Here is a 19,880-nt window from a genome sequence, read left to right as displayed (position 1 = left end):
TCTTTCATATTCCAAAGGCTGATCTGGATCTGATCCAGAAGACTGATTTTATCGTAATTGATATAAAAAATGGGGGGTAGTCCTTGGCGGAGGTCTGCGCTCTCTGAGTGCTTTTCTAGTTTTAAAATGTTTTATTGTCTGGTAATCAGGAAGTGCACTGTTAGCATTCTAGAGATGTCACATTTCTGCCAAGATTATTTTTTTAGAGCTGTTTTCTTGCTGAGAAGGAAAAGAAGAAGAAGGTGTGTCTGTCTGTTATTGACCACTGACTGTTACACTGTTTGATTTTCACATTTATTGGTTAAACAAATGATCTTGTTGAGCCCTAAGAGGCAACATGTCCTTCTGAGCTTTACAAAAATGAAATATATAGGATTAAAACACAAACACGACATTTGGAACCCAATGATTCCTATGAATAACCACTTTCCCTGTTAAAATATGACTATAAAAGTGGCTTGACAGAAAACCTTTAATAATAAGTCTTCACAAAAAGAAAACATAGAAGACATGTAAATGAGATACTAGTGTGCTGTACATTGTTCAGACTTGTATATAGTTCATATATTAGAACCAGCAGTGTGGATGACATGAACATGATCACCACATCTTATCTCACCTTTTCATTTTGACAGAGAGCACAAGTTTACCCACAACACCATGACTGTATCAGACTACAGTGCAGACAGCACATTTGTTCAGTTTATAAGGAAATGGGTAATCTTGCACTTTTGTTACATCTGCCACCCTCAGCCAATCAAATGCAAGACTAGGCTTGAAAAAGCAGTGACCACATTCACACCTTTTACTGTTCTGCACAATCTTCAATGATGTTCTCTGTTCAGACTCTCTTTACTCTTGCGCTGGTCAGTTCAGGTAAGCAGAATTGTACTATTAATCCAAATATGTTCCTGTCACTCTAGAACGCTTTGAAAGTTTTGTTTTCATTTGTCTTTTTAGCGTCGATGTCTGACCTGCCATTGTCTGTAAATCAACAAGAACAAGGCAGTTTCCTCTTAGCATCTGTTGGAGATAACATCACCCTACCTTGTCATTCTGCAAAAAATGTTAAGGATGGAGCTAGACTTAACTGGTACAAACAAAAATTGGGCATGAAGCCAATGGTCATCTGTTCATACTATAAATATGACCAAAAGAGTGAATTTTATGGAGAATTTCTCAGTGACAATCGTTTCCAGCTGGATTATGACGATGACAAAAATAACTTACACATCAACAACATAAACATCTCTGATTCTGCTGTTTATCACTGTGTGCGATCCTTTTTACACCAAAGTGAGTTCCAGGAAAGTGTCACTGTGATTGTGAAGAGTTTGAGCGCAACAGTTGAAGTCCGTCAGTCTCCACATGAGGAAACAGAACCAGGAAATAATGTGACTCTAAACTGTAGTGTCCAGACTGAGAGGTGTGAAGGACAGCACAGGGTTCACTGGTTCAAACAGTCTGAAGAGTCTGCAGCAGGAGTCCTGTACAGTCATGGAGGAGGTCGTGTGGGTGAAGAGTGTAAGAACGAATGGAAAAAAGTCCAACCAACTCCTGTGTGTACAGCCTCCCCATACACAATGTGAACTCAGAGCAGACTGGGACCTACTACTGCGCTGTGGCCGCCTGTGGACAAGTCCTGTTTGGGAACGGGACCAGGGTCACAGTAAAAGGTGAGTTATATCATTAAAATATAGTGTTTTTTTGTTGTTCATTTTGTTGTAAATTGTTCATTTGTAGGTGTCTCAGACAGTATGGTTTATGTTCTGAGTGGAGTTTCCATATTCAGCACCAGCCTGGTCGTTTTACTCACATTTTGCTTCTGCATCCAAAGTAAGACAGGTAAATAACTCATGATACTGTTCAATCTACAAATGTGCTAACATTAAACTGAGTATTGAGGGGTCGAGAATTTAAACAATGTAAGGTTGGTAACGTCACACAAGAGACAAAAAAATCCACCAAAAACTCAACTTTTACATGTATAATATGTCAAAACACTTATGGATTTGTTCACAGTTATTATCCAATAAACAGTTACACTAAAGAGGTTTAGTTAGACTTTGTTGTCCCAGAAGGGAAAATGTGTCCTCTGCATTTGACCCATCCTTCAATGCCGCCTGTCAGGAGCAAAGTGCCACAGTGCTGGACCCAGGGACCAATCTCCACATGTTGAGTTTATTGTTATTGGGGGAAACTGATGAGCCCAGAGGAAACCCACCCAGAAAGGCCCACAGGCCTTTTTGCTGTGAGGCAAAAGTGCAAGCCACCATGCCAACTTTTATTCAATTCAAATAAATGTATTTGTCCCCAAGCAGCAATTAAAGTCACACAGAGCAGCACATTCATTCACAAAAACACACAGTGACAAATACAATAATCATGTCTTTCATGTATAATATTGTAACGTGTCCATTTAGGTTTAACTTCCATCCTTTTCTCCAAAGGATTCCATGAAGTTCAAGAAGTAGAGTTTCTGTCAGTTTAGCACTGACATGTTCAGAGAAAGGAGTTTTACTTTGGAATATAGTTGTGTTATTTTGGTCATGAAGTCTTAAGATTCAATCGAAGATTCCAGTCATAAGATTTAAGAAAAGATCAGTTTGGCCCAAATGGTTCCTTAAAGCTCAGGTACTGATTATTTCACTGTGAAGGGAAGAAGAGGTCATTTTAATGTCACTTGTGTTCACATGCATCATTTACAAACATGTGCCAAGTATTAGAACTACTTTTTCAGACGGCAAAGAAAAGCTTCCTTTTGTGTGTGTGATGAATAAAAGATTTTACAGTCAGCTGCAGACAGAACCCAGGACTCTGAGTTTAGAACAAAGTACTGCATGTACAATATACTCCAACAAGGATAAATGTAATACTTCTTTTCTTTTACAGAGACATACATGAGAAGTTTTCCAGTAAAGTCTGAGGTATGTGTTTGTTTTCTGTAATCTCTTAATTTACATTTTCATAGATTTACTTTTGTTTTAATTTTGTAGGATTTCTCCAAACTTGTCCAGTACAAGACCACAGAACAGATGAACAGAAGGAGCAGACACACACCTGACACATGGACCGAATGTGTCTACTTCAGTGTCAAGAAATGAGAGAAAAAAGTTGCGCATATATATATATATATATATATATATATATATATATATATATATATATATATATATATATATATATATATATATATATATATATATATATATATATATATATATATACACACATTTAATTGTAAATAACTTGGGTTATATTTGATTTTTACATTGTATTTGTGTTTATTATGTTTCTCTATCAGGCCATTCTATAGTGTTAATGTGGTGCATAATGTGTTTTTTTTTTTTGTGTGTGTGTGTTTACTTGTTTTGCATTTGAATTATTATTATGTGTTGTGTGAATGAATGAATGTATGTATGAATAAAAAAACTTATTCATTCACCTTCAGTGTTTAAGCTTTAACTGGTACTGGATTTTACAGTGTGTAGTACTGATGCAGTAGGTGCCTAAGACAAATTTGCACTATGAGACACAATAAAGTCATTTTGCCATGTCTTTCTGTAAATCTAAATAATGCATAACAGGAAATGAAACAGTCATGAAGAAAGAGAGCCAGGGTGTGATCTGAAACCTGCTCTTTGCACAGTCGCACCTCCGTCTGTCATACAGAGATTGACCCATTTGTGGTGAGCTAAAGAGCCAGAGCCTGTGCACAGAATATATGAAGTAAACAGTCACATTTATACAGCTCTACGTCCAACGACCCCTCACACTTCACCAAAGAACCAGTCTCTGTTCACACACTCATACAGCAGTGTGCACAAATACTGGAGGGAAAACAGGATAAATGTCTTGCCCGAAGACACAACAACAGTATGAACCTGAGCTGGGATCAAACCGCCAACCTGTGGGCTAATAGATCTGACAGCTCTAACAATGAAGCTACTGCCAGGAGCAGGATTTGAAGTAACAAATCCTCAGAACACTCTCCAGCTCACTACTGACTATCAAACAAGAGTCAACTGATCAAATGAAACAGAAATGTCTGCCACAGTCAGTACAAATGTTGAAAAACTGTCGAAGTTTTAGTGAAGGTCGTTGGTGTTCTGAGCTCGTCTGAAGTCTGTGTCTCTGCAGTAAAGCTTGTGGTTTCCATCAGGAAGTCAGAGTGAGTTTAAGAGAGTCAGAGCCACACACACAGTCCTGTGTCTGAACACACTGTTGATTTCTGTTGTTTCAGGCATGGATATGTTTCTTACACTTCCTTTAATGATGGTACAGCAGGATTCATCAGGACGACATACAGGCAAAAAGTCTCAGAGAGTCTGAGGGTCTGTGAGTCCAACCAAAGCTTTAGGATTGTCCTTTTATAAATGTTTCATCTTTAGCTGATAGTTTTACCCTGGAATCCTCCAGACTTTCTGCAGCTTGTACGATAAATCAAAGGAGCAAGCATCATCTAAGGTGACTGAGCAGAACATTTAGCACTTGAACTGTAACAAGCATCAAGGATTTGAAGTCAATACACTGAGATTATTGTTCACAGCAAACACAGTGAAAATATCAGTCATGTCAAATTCCATCAGTGAGTTGGGTGAGTAGGGCTTTTTCTATTTGTTTTTTTTTTTTTTTTTGAGTCATAATCAGGAGGAAACACACAATGCCTCAGCCTACGTGAACATATCACACTGGTCCTGTGTGTCTCTGCTGTTGGAAAACTCACAACAAATCACTGCTCCAGCTGTTTATTGGTGTCGCACTCACAGGAATTTATTTTGAGCGTGTTTCTCAAACAGAGAAGGTGCTTCCTCTTGTATCCTTCAGAAAGAACACTAAACTTCTCTTGTTCACTTGTTGTTTCACATGACTGACTGGATCACACACTTCACAGAAACAATATCCCAAGTGGGTTTTTGAATGTTGCGTTTGTTATTTTGGAACAGGTCACTTTGTTCAAGAGTTTTGTTTATGTACCAGAGGGTTTGTGAGAGCGAGGAGTCAGCGCAGGACCAGTCATATCCAGTTATTGTTTTTATTCCTCATTTCACATGAAGTGATCGTGTGACTTCACCTTTAACATGATTCCTCTGTAAGACTTTATAACTGCCACACGGACAAAAACTTTAACAAATACTTCATTTATAAAGGAGAGTTTATAAAGAACTGGTTACAAAGGGTGAGTCCAACGTGCACTGGGAACAGGTCTGACTTTACTGCCGCCAATGAACACAGCTCCTGCTCACAATTATTCAGGCTCAGTAACTTATTTCATGTCTAACCCTAAGCCTTAATCAGTCTTCATCAACTTTCTTTTCATTACATTTTTGTTCATGATTTTTTAAAGCTAACTAAGGTTTAATATTTTTTATACTCATACAAGATTTACAAATCACACTTTTTTTTTTCCTTTTACGTTTTTCTTATTAAAAAAAAAAAAAACAAAAAAAAAACAACAACAACACCATCTTAATAAGTGTCACTCCAGATATTATCAAAAATTTAATCAAGGCAAACAATTAAAAGACAATAATAATTATGATGATGGAAAATTAAATCAAAAAGGTAAAGAGAGAGAGGAAAAGAAAGAGGAGAGTCTAAAGGTTTTTAATACTTTGCAGTATTCCATAAACACACCCTCATTTCTGTTCAAGTTTTTCTTCATTGCCAAAGTTTAATAATTATAAAGTTCTACAAATTCCTCTGCTCCTGGTGGCTGCTTGAAGTACCTGAGCATCACCAAACTTTAAATCTGAAATAACTAAAATAACATCAGTACACATCACAGGTGCCTTTGGTAAACCTCAGACTTGTGACACCATGATGAGGTCACACTGTACATTACATTACAGCCAATCATTTTACCAGGCAACATTTTGACGAGCCAATCAAATTCAAGCTTGACAGTTTAGAGCAGAGGTGGTGTCAATAGTTTCCACTGTGCATCTGATTCTCAAGATGATCCAACCATCTACAGTTCTGTTCGTTATAAATCTTGTGTCGGCCAGTAAAGGTGAGCATTTCTTTTTGTAAGTTTCTAGTTTTTCTGTTTCATAGACTAAAACGTACTTTCTCTTTTATCTCTTCAGCTCAGATGAATTTTCGTAAAACACACCGTTTCCTCTTAGCTGCTGTAGGAGATAACATCACCTTAAAATGTTCCTATGAAGACAGCAAAGTGCACGGTGCCACGTGTTACTGGTACAAGCAAAGTTTGGTTCTTCTTTCGTCAAATATTACCTGAAAAATGTGCACGGAGAATTCAACCGAAACCATCGATTCACACTGGATACTGAACATGAAAATAATAACCTAAATATAAAACATGTACAAATGTCCGACTCACAGGGTTCACTGGTTCAAACAGTCTGAAGAGTCTGCAGCAGGAGTCCTGTACAGTCATGGAGGAGGTCGTGTGGGTGATGGGTGCAAGAACAATGGAAAAAGTCCAAGCAGCTCCTGTGTGTACAGCCTCCCCATACACAATGTGAGCTCAGAGCAGACTGGGACCTACTACTGCGCTGTGGCCGCCTGTGGACAAGTCCTGTTTGGGGAGGGGACCAGGATCATAATAAAATGTGAGTTACATCTGTTATTATTATTATTAGGCCCGAGTGCCATTGGTGGTGTAGAGCCTATTGTTTCCGCTCTTCACCTTTCCAAACACACACTGGCACTCATGTCAGTGACTGGTGCCCGCGGACATGGCATGTGGCATCGCCCATGGCCACGACAGCGACCTAATTGTTACTGTTCACCCCAAAACGTAGGACGCACTTGACATTGTGCATGGCCTGAGAAAACATGGCGTGAAGCACTCTCCCCTTCTCAAACACTCAATGCCACTCACTGAAATCAACACAATCTGATCCCCCCAAACATCCTGGATCTTATTCTTTGCTCTTAGTTCATTTCATAATGTTTTATAGAAGTATCGAATTGGGACAAAATCAAATGACTCGGACTTGGATTCGGGGGCAAAAAAAATGTGATTGGGACATCCCTTTATATCAGTAGTATGTATTTAGCAAAAACAAAATAGCAGCATATACACACGGCACACATATCCACAGTCAAATAAGGGCCTGATAGATTCAAAATATGAAATGAAATCAACTGAAAAATAAAATCAAACATACCAATAAAATATATGTATGTGTTTTGTAAAACAAAAAGATAGTAATTGTAAAAATAAGCTTTGCAACACAAACATGACATGATTACAGCTGAGTCATCATTACATAGAAGGAGTGCATCACATTTCTTATGAGTAAAAATTGTGATTCACTCCAGATCTCCAGGTGAGTGTGGACCGGTGTTGGTGGTAAATCTCCAGCAGCAGCATGACCACAGATGGAGCGAGCTCGAGCTGCTGGGAAAAACATCTACTATAGAAGCACTGGGATGGGAAAAGAGTGACCTAGGCACCAGAGGAACTCACTGATAATTAGAAGAAATGAGGGAAAACCAGTTCACTCTAAGACGTTTATATGTTTACAATGTTCAAATATGCAGCTAAAAGGTTTTTTTTTGTTATTTGCGCTGTTGTTTCCACCGCGAGTTTAGTGTGGATAGTTATCTAAGAGCAGCTGCATTTATTTCAAATTAACACAAAGTTAAAGGAGAAAATAGGGGAAAAATATTATTTAGTTCAAATTTAAATTGCAAAATGTTCCAGACAATCTTGAAATATTTGATGAGTTAGCTCTAATTTAAAGATAACTATAGTTTACCTATAGTGTACCTACATCCAACCAAACAACTTTTTTCTTTTTTCTCTTCTTTTACTATACATTTTTATTTAACTCTCTGCCTTTTTTCAATTCAAACTTTATCTCGGTGTCTCTCTTGGGGTTTGAGAGACTCTATTCAAAGGAAAGCTACATTTTTATTTTTAAAAATGAAAATGCACATTGTTATCTTATTCAAGAAATGCACAGCAATGATACTGATGACAAAAGTTGGTCAAACCAATGGGGGGACAAAATATATTTTAGTCATGGCACAAACATGTCAGCAGGGGTCGCCACTCTCCTGCATCATTTCCCAGGGAAAGTAGTTGCCACTAAAAGTGATAATTTAGGTCATTGGTTAATCTGCATTTTTGAGATAAATGAAAGATTTTTGATTTTAGGAAATATTTATGGTTATAACAACTTCAACCAAAACAAAAATTAAATCACAGAATTAACCACTACAATGAAAGAATTGTCTACTAGATACACTAAGTGTGAGCTCATTCTTGGAGGAGACTACAACATGGTAATGGATGAATGTCTTGATAGGTGCTCTTCAGTTTCACTATTATTAAATCAACCCTGTGTTAAATGAGTTTTGTAACGGGTTCAAATTAAGTGATGTTTTTTTCTAATTTTTAATCTAGTTGCACAAATATTCACTTGGTTTAAACCAGATGAATTAATCAATCATTGCATTTATACAGCGCCTTTCAAAATCCCCAGAGCACTTTACGGTTCATTATTCAGTCACTCCACACTCAGTGGTGGTAAACTAATACTGTAGCCACAGCCGCCCTGGGGCAGACTGACAGAAGCGAGGCTGCCAATCAGCACCATCGGCCTCTCTGACCACCACCACCACTCACATACTAGGCAATGTGGGAGAAGTGTCTTGCCTAAGGACACAACAACTGTTTTTTTTGCCACTAGCACCCCACTGTGGCACCTGGAATTCCTAGTGGTCTCCCATCCAAGTACTACCCCGGCCCAGCCTGCTGAGCTTCTGAGATCTGACAGGATCAGGCTTTGACAAGCTGGTATGGTCACCTGGTATGGTGACGGCTTTGGGGAAGAAGTTGTCCCTGAGTCTGTTGGTCCTCGCTGGAAATGACCTGAAGCACCTGCAGAAGGCAACAGGTTGAACAGGTGGAATCCAGGGTGTGTATTGTCCTTAATTATTTTCCTCGCTCTGTTGAGACAGTGGGAAAAAAATAAAATAAAATTAAATAAAAAATCAACACATACATACGTGCGCTGTGGCTCCTCTCATTTAATCAGATCGTAAAAATCATCACATTTTTGGCCCATTTTCCGTGATGTCGTTGCTCTGTTGCTCTGTTCTTCTCAGAGTCAATCGAGCACAAAGTGCAGCATAAACTTCAGGCCTGAGAGTCTTTGGTCAGACTCAGGTTTATTTCTGTAAGGGAACAAGTTGAGGCTTAAACTGGAGATGGAGTTAGATTCAGCTCAGGACTTCAGGATAAGTCTGGATTTGTTTAAGTCACTTTGATGGAATACGTCCCTGGACTTGTGTTTTATTTCATTCACATGTTTAACACACAAACCCTGCACATTGAGGTGGAGTTCTTTATTCAATCTGAAAACACCACACATGTTCCACCTTGTGACGTGAAGTGGTGATACAGGAAGTGCTCCACCACGTTTTTAAACATGCATACATTTTCAGTAGAGTCATTTTAATCATTTCGGCCATGGAATTGTCAAACTTTGTAGCTGTTGGCCTTGTCTTTGCTTCTCTGTGCACCGGAAGACATTGTAGACTTTCTGTGGTAATCTCAAGTTTACAAAGGGGAAAATGAAATATTTCTAGAAATTTAGGCTGCAGATAGCTGTTAACTTTAAAACGACCACTTAATGACATCACAAGGTGGAACAGAGCATTTTGAGCTTTGGAGATGTAGATAGACTAATAATAAACAGTTACTCAAACATGTGAATGAAACAAAACACAACTCCAGGTCTGTTTTTGATGATGTAACATTATTACCTCAGCCAAGGAGGTTATGTTTTTGCCGGCGTTTGTCTGTTTGTTTGTTTGTTTGTTTGTTTGTTTGTTTGTCTGTTAGCAACATAACTCAAAAAGTTATGGACCGATTTTGATGAAATTTTCAGGATTTGTTGGAAATGTGAAAAGGAAGAACTGATTTCATTTTGGGGGTGATCTGGAAGAAATCCTGGATTCTGGATCACTTTGAAATTTTAGTTAACATTGTGGTAAATGGGGCCAAAAATTTTGTTTCTCAATATCTGGGTTAATTATTGACCAAACCCCATGAAATTTGACTCAGGGATGGACAATGGGATCCTCTTTCATATTCCAAAGGCTGATCCGGATCTGATCCAGAAGACTGATTTTATCGCAATTTATATAAAAAATGGGGGTAGTCCTTGGCGGAGGTCTGCGCTCTCTGCTTTTCCGCTTTTCTAGTTATATGTCTTAAATCTCACAAGAGTCCATTCTGGATAATTTAGGATCTTTAAACCAGAGTTTATTCTGTCACAAATATTTCCTCCTCTTGAGTTCCTTCTTGATTCATGCAGTGTCATGTCTTTAAAAATACTTGTAACTGAGTCATTGATTTTGTGACACACTCTACATTTCAGAACTTAACAGTCCAGAACATTTCCAAATACAGATGCAGGGGTGAGTTGAGAAATGTTTTAATTGTAATTTTTAGTAATCTGGACTTTTTTAGTTTTTAAAATCATCATTTATAAGATATTATTGAAGACCAACATATTGTGCCTTATTGACTGTAAAGATCTTATATTGGAAATTCCAGGGCTGGAATTACCCAGATGATCCTAGTGAGGTGTATGGAGTTTATAAAACACAGTTCCGGTTTTCACCCAGACCTCATCTTTGTTCACTTCTCTGTGTGTGCAGTTACAGTTACAAGCTGTTTTAGATCAATATTTGAGTTTGCAAAGGACAAAACGTGCAGTCATGATCAGTCTGTGTATGTTATTGTTATGTCAAGTTAAAATCACGTCCCAGAAGAAAGCACAAGTTCTTTAAGTTTGAAATAACAATCATATCTCAGACTGGTTGGGGTTTGACTTGTTCTAACTCTTCTAGACATTTGTTCTTTGAAGCTCTTTGCAAACACACCATTAAAACCACTACAGACAACAAGAGCTTCTGAGGAAACAGACCACAAGAGTCTGTGTATAGATCATGTGACGTGAACGCTGAGACGAACAGTAACTGAGCGTCAGGTAGAAGAATGACACATATAGACACTCTTAATGTTTTAGAACAGAATATTTGAGGATATATGATCTGGTTTGTGCAAAAGACTTAGACACAAGGACCAATTTAAATTTAACTACAACTTTGTATTAAATCTTCTTCTTGTCAGGAGCAGGACGTGCACTCCCTCCATTACGCTGCTCTGAGCCTCCAGCCTTCGTCCAGGAGACAGAGAGTCAGCGCTCACACTGACTGTGTGTACTCTGATGTTCTCCCACACCACTGAACATGGACACAGCACCTTTAGCTCCTCATAAATGATTGGAGTTGGACGGATACTTGTGTTTTCTGCAGCAGATCATAAAGAAGATCAGTGAAACAAAAGCATCATCAGATCATCTGCTGCCATCAGGCTCACACAGTTTAACACTGGAAAAAAACAAAAAACAAAAAAGGCTTAAACCATTTACCACATTTTTTGGACTATAAGTGGCACTTTTTTTCATGGTTTGGGGTTTTTCCTGCAACTTATACTACGGTGCGACTTATATATTCAAATGTTCACCCTGACAGCCTCAAAAGGTTCTAGTCTTGTGTGTGAGTATCTGCTGCTCCTGTTCCTCCTGTACCACTGTCACTTCACTCTACTGCACATGTCTCCTGCAGAAAGAGCCTCTGTCGTGCTGCAAGTCGTGAAATATTCAGCTGAAAATGGTAATCGAGCAGCAGAAAGAAAGTTTGGAGTGAGTGAGAAACTTGTGAGGGACTGGTGGAAAGCAGGGATGGAGAAAACAGCTTCATGGCAACTGGGAGGATGCACCATGAAACTTTCCTGAAGTCACTGGATGGATGGACAAAGTCTGGACTTCAGTGACACTGAAACCATCCTGTCAGGATTCAGAAAGGCCCGAATAATTCTAACTGGAACTGATGCTGATGAAGAATTGAATGGATTTAGTGATTTGGAGTGAGATGGAGAGTTTGGTAAACTTGTTCTGTTGTTTATGTTATAGTTTATCTGAAGAACTGTTCATATGTGACGTTAACAGTCTGTTGTTCTCTCTTCTATTGTTATTACTAGAACTTGACTTTCAACAGCAAAAAAAGGTTTTCTGGTCTCTGATTTTATAAAATAAATTTCCCCCCAAAAGTGTGGCTTATAGTCTGGTGTGACTTATATGTTGTTTTTTTTTTCCTTTATTCATCATTTTCTGGCTGATGTGACCCGAGCGACTTATAGTCCGAAAAATACAGTACTCCTGTAGCTGTTCCATGGTTAAACTCTGGGTTGGTTATCTGTCGCTTCACAGTTCATTTCTAGCTTTTTTGACAATGTGTCCTAGTGCTGTGTTTCTTATTCATCAAACAAGAGACAACAGCTGTATTGCTCTTTAAAATGATAGCATTGTATTTGTGAAAGAGTTCACTGTGTTTGTCATGCTTGTTGTCTGTTTGTTGTGTTGAATTGTTTTTATTGTATGACGCTGCTCAAATGACTCACCCCTGGAGGGATTAATAAAGCTGTTTAAATCTGAATCAGAAAAATATCTTACAATATCTATTTTGACTTGTATTTGTTTCTTCGTGCATGTTTACGTGCTCTGGTATCGTTCTGCATTTGAGACGCGAGTGCTCAGGTTCCACCTCCCCCTTCCTCCTGCCCACAGACCCTGTGCACTGTGGCTCCTGGTAGAGGTTCCATCACCTGCTTGTTATGTTGCCTGGAATGTTCCTGGAATGATTTTTTTTAAAGTATTATACAAAATTGACTCTCGTGAGCTTTAAGCCTTGTTAGAATCCTCATCGTTTTCAAGTGACCAGCTCCTTTTACCTGACGTTCAGTGGAACTTCAGACTGTGAAGTGTGGAGTTTAAAAAAACAGTGGAGCACTTCCTGTATTACCACATGACATCACAAGACAGAGTGTTTTCAGTTTGAGAGAAGAACACAGCCTAAATATACAGGGTTTGTGTTTTCAACATAATACACAAAAACATAAACGTGTGAGTGAAACAAATACAACTCCAGGTGTGTTTCTGATGGAGAATCGACATTCTAATGGAGATTTTTTTAAAAAATAGTGTAATATGTGTCTCATTGATATAGGTCATACTAAAATAAAGTTCACCATAAGCACCTTTAAAGTGAGTTTTTTTTTTTCTTCTTCGTCTTTCTATCTTGGATTCATCTTCCAAAACTTATTATACTTCCATAAGTCTGAGGAGCAACCTGAAGGCGTCTGGTGGACCCAGACGTAATGTCCCAGAGCCGTTCGATCGGAAATAAGTCAGGTGTTTTGAGGGCCATTCAGCTGCATCAATCCCTTCATCCTCCAGGTTCTGTCTGCAGACTCTTGCCACATGTCGTGCATTGTCGTGCATCAGGAGGAACCCAGGACCTACTGTACCAGCGTAGAGTTTGACAGTGGGTTCAAGGATTTCATCTCGATACCTAATGACAGTCAGACTGCAGTTTTCTAGTCTGTAGAGTCTGTGTGTCCCTCCATGGATCTGCCTCCCCAGAACATCATTGACCCACCACCAAACCACTCGTGCTGAACCATGTTACAGGCAGCAGAGCGTTCTCCTTGTCTTCTGCAGACTCTTTCATGTCAGTCACAGGTGCTCAGAGTGAACCTGCTCTCATCTGTGAAAAGCACAGGACACCAGTGGTGAACCTGCCAATTCTGATGTCATCTAGCAAATGCCAATGGAGCTCCACTACAGGACGTGGCCCTCAAGCTACAACCCTGGTCGTTCCTAAAGCCACACAGCTTTGGGACGCTCCTCATTTCAGTTCTGCAGCAGTAAAGTTTATATCTTTAATCTGCAAATGTTTCACTGTTTCATGTTTCTACTCAGTTTCATGTTATGGTTGGTGTGTGAGTGTTTTCTGCTTGTGCTATTTTATTCTGCGTCTTGGCCAGGTCTTCATTGCAAATGAGAGTGTGTTGAATATTGAATAAATAAATAAACATAAATCTTCTTTAAAACCCCACAGAAGTCACATACTCCCTCTTTAAATAAACCCAACAAATCCAACTTTGGCCTCGTTCAGTTTCAAAGTTTTTATTTGAATCAAAGTCAAATTTCAACAGTGACACTGAAGCTCCATTTTGTCTTTTTACTTCTCTTTAACTTTTGTTCTCATTGTTGTGTCCTCATTATGGGACAAGTTTAGTTTCTCTTCTGTTTTGTCTCATCTCTTTCACCAGAGTCACAGAGGAACCTTCATCCCACAGTCCAAACCCAGGAAACAGAGGCTCAGAGAAGGACGAGGAGAAGGTCCAGAGGTGGAACAGTTCTCCGTCAGAGGAGACCTCAAAGAAGGACAGAGCTCCAGCCTCAGAGTCCAGGAACACGCTCACTCTGCCAGAGAACACGCCCCCTTTACTAGAGGACACGCCCCCTTTGTCAGAGGACACAGCCCCTTTGTCACAGGACACGCCCCCTTTACCAGAGCACACGCCCCCTCTCTTTGAGCGACAGGAGCGGTGGAGTTGTGTTATGTTGCTGTTGTGACGGACAAAGTACACTCCATCATCATTGATCCACAAACTCCAGGAGTGATCATTGTATCCGAACTCACACTCCACTCCCCGTCCTCTGCGTCTGATCCCTCTGGAACTCACTGCTATATGAACCCTCCCGCTCCAGTCCACCTCCCAGTAACAGCGCCCCCTCAGACCAGTGCAGCCCAAGACCTGTATCCAGTTTGAGAACCTGTCGTGATGTTCTGGATACTCCTGCTCCTCCTCCACACGTGTCACAGTGCGATGGTCCTCAGACAGAAGCAGAAGCCTGTGAGCTGAGTTCGTGTCCAGAGAGACGTCACAGGAGTCTGAAAAACAAGGAAAAGTAAAGCGAAAACTTGGCTGGATGTCTTCACCACAATGGTCCAATGATCGAAAACTGGGCGAGGTTTGAACCATTTGAAACAGGGTGAAAGACCTGAGCTGTTCTCTGCACTTTACTATATGAAGAAATCAAAACAGACTCACATTTCCTCAAACCTGGAACCATCCAGCGCTCTCCAGCAGGATCCAACCTGAAACAAACAAGTCCAGCTTAGACCAGACCAGGACCAGACCAGAGATCGGCTCAGGACCAGAGACCAGACCAGAGAAAAGATCAGGACCACACCAGAGACCAGACCAGACCAGTACGAGACCAGGATGAGACTAGAGATCAGACTGGGACCAGACCAGAGACCAGACTAGGACCAGGGATGAGACCAGGACCAGACCAGAGACCAGACCAGGACCAGATACCAGAGACCAGAGACCAGAGACCAGACCAGGATCAGGACCAGCCCAGAGACCCGAGCTCTCTCACCTGAAAGAAAACAGGAGGCGGTCTCACCTGACAGATAATAAGGGGTGCTTGTCCCTTAGAGAGGTCAGCAGCTCGGCAAAGGGTCCTGGATTGTTGTAGCTCAGGTCTAACTCGCTGAGGTGGGAGGGGGCGGAGCTCAGAGCTGAGGCCAGAGCAGCCCCGCCCCTCTCTGAGACCAGACATCCAGACAGCCTAAAGACACAGCATTACACTCACGTGGATACAAGGGGACAGAGTGCATCATGGGAGCATCTCACCTGAGCGTCTCCAGTCTGCAGGGGGTGTTCTTCAGTCCAGAACACAGCAGCTCCACTCCTGAGTCCTGGATGTCATTGTGACTGAGATCCAGATGTGTGAGACTGGAGGAGCTGAGGACTGAGGCCAGAGGACCACAGCTGTGAGGAGACAGACCACAGCCACAAAGACTGAGGACAGAGAGGAACATTAGAGACTAGAACCTCCACACAAGAGTTTAAATACAGTCTGAGGAGAGGGACATTAGAGACTAGAACCTCCACACAAGAGTTTAAATACCGTCTGGACTCACAGGGCTTTAGTGGAGGCTCTGACCACCGGCAGCAGACCCAGGAGAGCTCTCTCTGAGGCCTGGTATTTCCTCAGGTCAAACTCCTCCAGGTCTGAGTCTGAGGACAGTAAGACGTAGGACAGAGCCGACCACTGAGCAGGAGACATGGTTCCATCAGAGAGATATCTTCTCATGTTCTTCTGTATCTCCTGCACCAGACTGCCATCGTTCAGCTCGTTCAGACAGTGAAGCAGGTTCAGACTTCTCTCTGCAGACACTTTCTTTTCATCCAGCTTCTGTTTGATGTACTTTACTGTCTCCTGATTGGTCTCTGATGTACTTCCTGTGTGAGTCAGCAGACCCTGCAGCAGTCTCTGATTGGTCGGCAGAGACAGCCCCAAGAGGAAGCGCAGGAATAGGTCCAGGTGTCCGTTTGGACTCTGTAAGGCCTGGTCCACAGCAGAGCGGTAGAAGACAGCCTCAGGGTTTGGATTCTCAGAGCAGTGTGGTGGTTCCAGCAGGTTCTCTCCAGAGCTGTAGAAGGTCTGATGGACGTGAAGAGCAGCTAGAAACTCCTGCACACTCAGATGGATAAAGCAGTAGACCTTGTCCTGGTACAGGCCTGGCTCCTCTCTAAAGACCTGTGTGAACACTCCAGAGTACACTGAGGCCGCTGCAGCGTCCAGCCCACTCTCGCTCAGGTCACTCTCGTAGAAGATCAGGTTTCCTTTTTGCAGCTGCTCAAAGGACAGTTTTCCTAGAGACTCCACAATCTCCCTGTTTTTTTGAGTCCAGTGAAGGTCCGCCCCTGATCCTTGGTGATACTTGATGTTCTGGACTTTGGCCTGCACCACCAGGAAGTGGACGTACATCTGTGTGAGAGTCCGGGGCAGCTCTGGTTCCTCTGTTTGTTCCAGAAGCTTCTGTAGAACTGTGGAAAGGATCCAGCAGAAGATCGGCATGTGGCTCATGATGTGGAGGCTGCGGATGCTCTTGATATGGGAGATGACGACTGTGGCCTGGTCTCTGAACCTCTTCCTGAAGTACTGCTCCTTCTGCGGGTTGGTGAACCCTCGCACCTCTGTCACCATTGAGACACACTCAGCAGGGACCTGACTGGCTGCGGCGGGTCGCGTGGTTATCCAGAGGCGAGCGGAGGGAAGCAGGTTCCCCCTGATGAGGTTCACCAGCAGTACTTGCACTGAGGCGGACTCTGTGGGGTCGGTCAGGACTCGGGTTCGGCTGAAGTCCAGAGGAAGTCTGCACTCGTCCAGACCGTCAAAGATGAAGAGCACCTGCAGCTGTTGGAAGCAGCAGAGATCTTTGGATGGACTGAAGAATTGGTGCAGCAGCTTGACCAGGCTGAACTGCGTGTCTCTGAGCACGTTCAGGTCTCTGAAAGTGAACGGGAACAGCAGCTGGAGGTCCTGGTGGGCCCGGCCTTCAGCCCAGTCCAGACAGAACTTCTGAGTCAGCACTGTTTTCCCCACGCCGGCCACGCCCTTCGTCAGCACTAATCTGATTGGCTGTGGTGAATGTGGACGGGGTTTAAAGAGCTCTTCACATGTGATGGTCTCTGGAGCGGCCGCTCTCCTGGACGCCGTCTCCACGTGTCTGACCTCATGTTCCTGGTTGACCTCTGAGGCTCCGCCCTCTGTGATGTAGAGCTCTGTGTAGATCTGGGTCAGGGGGGCAGAGTCTCCTGCTTTAGCCACACCCTCAAACACATGACTGAACCTCTGCTGCAGATCACACTTCAGTTTATCTCTGAATCCCACTTTACTCCCTTTAAACAACACACAAGATTTAGACTGTGAAACATGCCCAATATTTCATATGGAAGGGCATCTGACACACAGGGATACAGGAGAATGGGAGGGCATCTGGAGGTTCTTACTGTTGAGCAGGCGCCGGGCCAGATGTTCCTGGTCCATCCTCTTCAGGAAGTCCAGGGTGATGTTCAGAACTTCTCTGCTCTCCTCCTCCTCACTCTCAGAGCATTCTGGGTAATCTGAGGCCAGGAGCCTGAAGAGCCTCTGCAGCTGCTGTTGGACAAACCTCAGGACCTGCTCCTCCAGAACCTGGAACCACAAAGTACATTTTTTAAAATTTTTTTGTTGTTTTTTTTTGTGGTATTTAGTGTTAAACTAAAACATACATAAAGCTGCACTTTACATTTAGAGTGTAACCTTTACATTTAGAACAAACAACATCATCACAAGCAGCTGATTCATTTACACGTGGACGCGTGTGGATGTGTGTATGTGTGTGTGTGTGTATGTGTATGTGTGTGTGAGTGTGTTCACAGGACAAACCTGCAAAATGGAGTTCAGCTCCACCTGAGGATCCTGACCAATGGAAACGCTCAGATCCTCATTTCTGTCAACCAATAAAAACAGAGTCCTGTTTAGTCCTGGTTCAGTCCTGCTTTAATCCTGGTTTAGTCCTGCTTTAATGTTGGTTCAGTCCTGCTTTAATCCTGGTTTAGTCCCGGTTTAGTCCGTACCTCTGATGTGAGTCTTTAAAGTCTATGATCCAGTCTTTGGAGCGGTCACTTGTCAGAGACTCTGCGGCAGGTCCATAGGGGGCGCTGTGGTCTCTGCGGGACATTCACAGATGTATTATTTGAAATATAAAACTGAAGAAAGGTTTAGAGTGTGAAGCATAAACACCCAACACACACACACACACCACACTACTGTATCACACAGTGCCACCTTCAGGTCTGCTCAACAACACCTGCAGGTACACTCCTCACCCTGCGGTGTGTAGGAGTGAGAGGAGTGTATAGGAGTATAGGAGTGTGTATAGGAGGTGTGCCATGGTGCATCAAATCCACGCATCAGCGCACACTGAACACTGCGCCTCACAACTCTGATAAAACACAACTGGTGCTGTGTTATAAATGAGTGTTTAATCTGGAGATTCTTGAGAGAATAAGAGGCTGTGAGAGCAGAGGAGAGGCGCTGCTTTTGACGAGGTCATCGTGAGTTTAGAGAGAGGCTGGAGTTTCTCCACATGGACAGAAACGGGAGAGGAGCCGGTGTTGTGCTGAGGTGAACACCAGGGCTTTGTCTGCCTCTGCTGCAGCTCTGAGCCTCTCCTCACAGTTCACAGCTCTTTTGGTCGCTCACAGAGATGTGTGTACTCACCTCGGAAGAATACCTCATGTGTTTTCAGATATTAAAAAGAAATGTACGTTTGGTTTGATGTGTTTTGTGTAGGTGTGCGTTTGGTGGGGTGTGTAGGTGTGTGTTTGGTGTGATGTGTTTTATGTAGGTGTGCGTTTCATGGGGTGTGTTGTGTGTAGGTGTGTGTAGGTGTAAGTGCAGCAGGTAGGCGCCGCTCAAATTAGGTTGGAGTTCTAATTTTTCAGTGTCAGAGCGTCTCCAGGCTTTTTATCAGGGGCGAGACAGACAGGAAACAGGAAAATACAGAGGCAGTGTCAAAATAAACTTCCAATGCCTTTTAAAAATACGTTCACCGAGTGTCGCATCGGGAGCTCGGGGAATGACTCATGATGGACATGGAAAAGTTTACAACTGTGGAGGATAAATATAAAACCCTTCACGACATCAGAAAGAAACTTTACATGAACAACTTCTGGAGGAAAAGGCGCGTGGAGCAGATGACCAAAGTGAAATGGTGAGGAGCTTCATTAACGCAGCACCACAGATACAACTCAATATCACTGCAAAACATCGTCTCTCTTGTTGTCGACTTTTGTTTTGTGACTTAAAACATAATTCATCCAATCAACAATGAATAGATAAGTAATGTAAAATATTTAGTGTTTAAACATGAGAACACACAGAGGCCAGTGTCGCTGATGCTCCTGCTGTAAATTCTGGGTTACTCTTCCCTTTTTCTCTCCTCCTCACTCTGTCTCTCCTCCTCTTCTCCTCCTCTCTTTCTTTCACTCTTTCTGAATGTTGTAAAAGTGCCAGACTTGGTTAACTTGGATGTGAAACTTTACACTGTAACACTGACCTGAGCTGTGCAGAGGCTCCACTTTGGCCTAAGTTACTGCTCAGAGAGACTCCGCTGGGACCAGGACCTGCTTTAGA

General features: G+C 42.1%; 1 protein-coding gene and 2 pseudogenes across 1 annotated transcript; 1 reads left to right on the top strand and 2 right to left on the bottom strand.

Moving 5' to 3' along the window:
- The first annotated feature begins 147 nt into the window (after positions 1-147).
- LOC129409830 (uncharacterized) lies at positions 148-3,147 on the top strand (annotated as a pseudogene).
- Positions 3,148-8,673: 5,526 nt separating this feature from the next.
- On the bottom strand, positions 8,674-8,790 carry LOC129409965 (5S ribosomal RNA; annotated as a pseudogene).
- Positions 8,791-14,116: 5,326 nt separating this feature from the next.
- LOC110168909 (NACHT, LRR and PYD domains-containing protein 12-like) lies at positions 14,117-18,423 on the bottom strand. The gene is made up of 8 exons (XM_020934399.2): positions 18,320-18,423; positions 18,129-18,192; positions 17,711-17,894; positions 15,835-17,599; positions 15,545-15,712; positions 15,315-15,479; positions 14,954-15,000; positions 14,117-14,793 (listed from the first exon to the last, which is right to left on the bottom strand). Exons 1-8 carry the CDS (start codon positions 18,421-18,423, stop codon positions 14,117-14,119), a joined length of 3,174 nt encoding a protein of 1,057 aa, XP_020790058.2.
- Positions 18,424-19,880: the final 1,457 nt, after the last annotated feature.

This window comes from Boleophthalmus pectinirostris, unplaced genomic scaffold (assembly GCF_026225935.1).
Source record: "Boleophthalmus pectinirostris isolate CB_2022bp ecotype Guang Dong unplaced genomic scaffold, ASM2622593v1 HiC_scaffold_20, whole genome shotgun sequence".
Classification (NCBI taxonomy): Eukaryota; Metazoa; Chordata; class Actinopteri; order Gobiiformes; family Gobiidae; genus Boleophthalmus; species Boleophthalmus pectinirostris.
This window is presented reverse-complemented; position numbering and strand designations above follow the sequence as displayed.

Coding starts and splice junctions, on each gene's coding strand:
- LOC110168909 (XM_020934399.2), bottom strand. CDS start 18,423: ATGTCCCGCAGAGACCACAGCGCCCCCTATGGACCTGCCGCAGAGTCT. Junction 17,600..17,710: donor GGCCCGGCGCCTGCTCAACA/GTAAGAACCTCC, acceptor TGTTGTTTAAAG/GGAGTAAAGTGGGATTCAGA. Junction 15,480..15,544: donor TGCAGACTGGAGACGCTCAG/GTGAGATGCTCC, acceptor CTGTGTCTTTAG/GCTGTCTGGATGTCTGGTCT.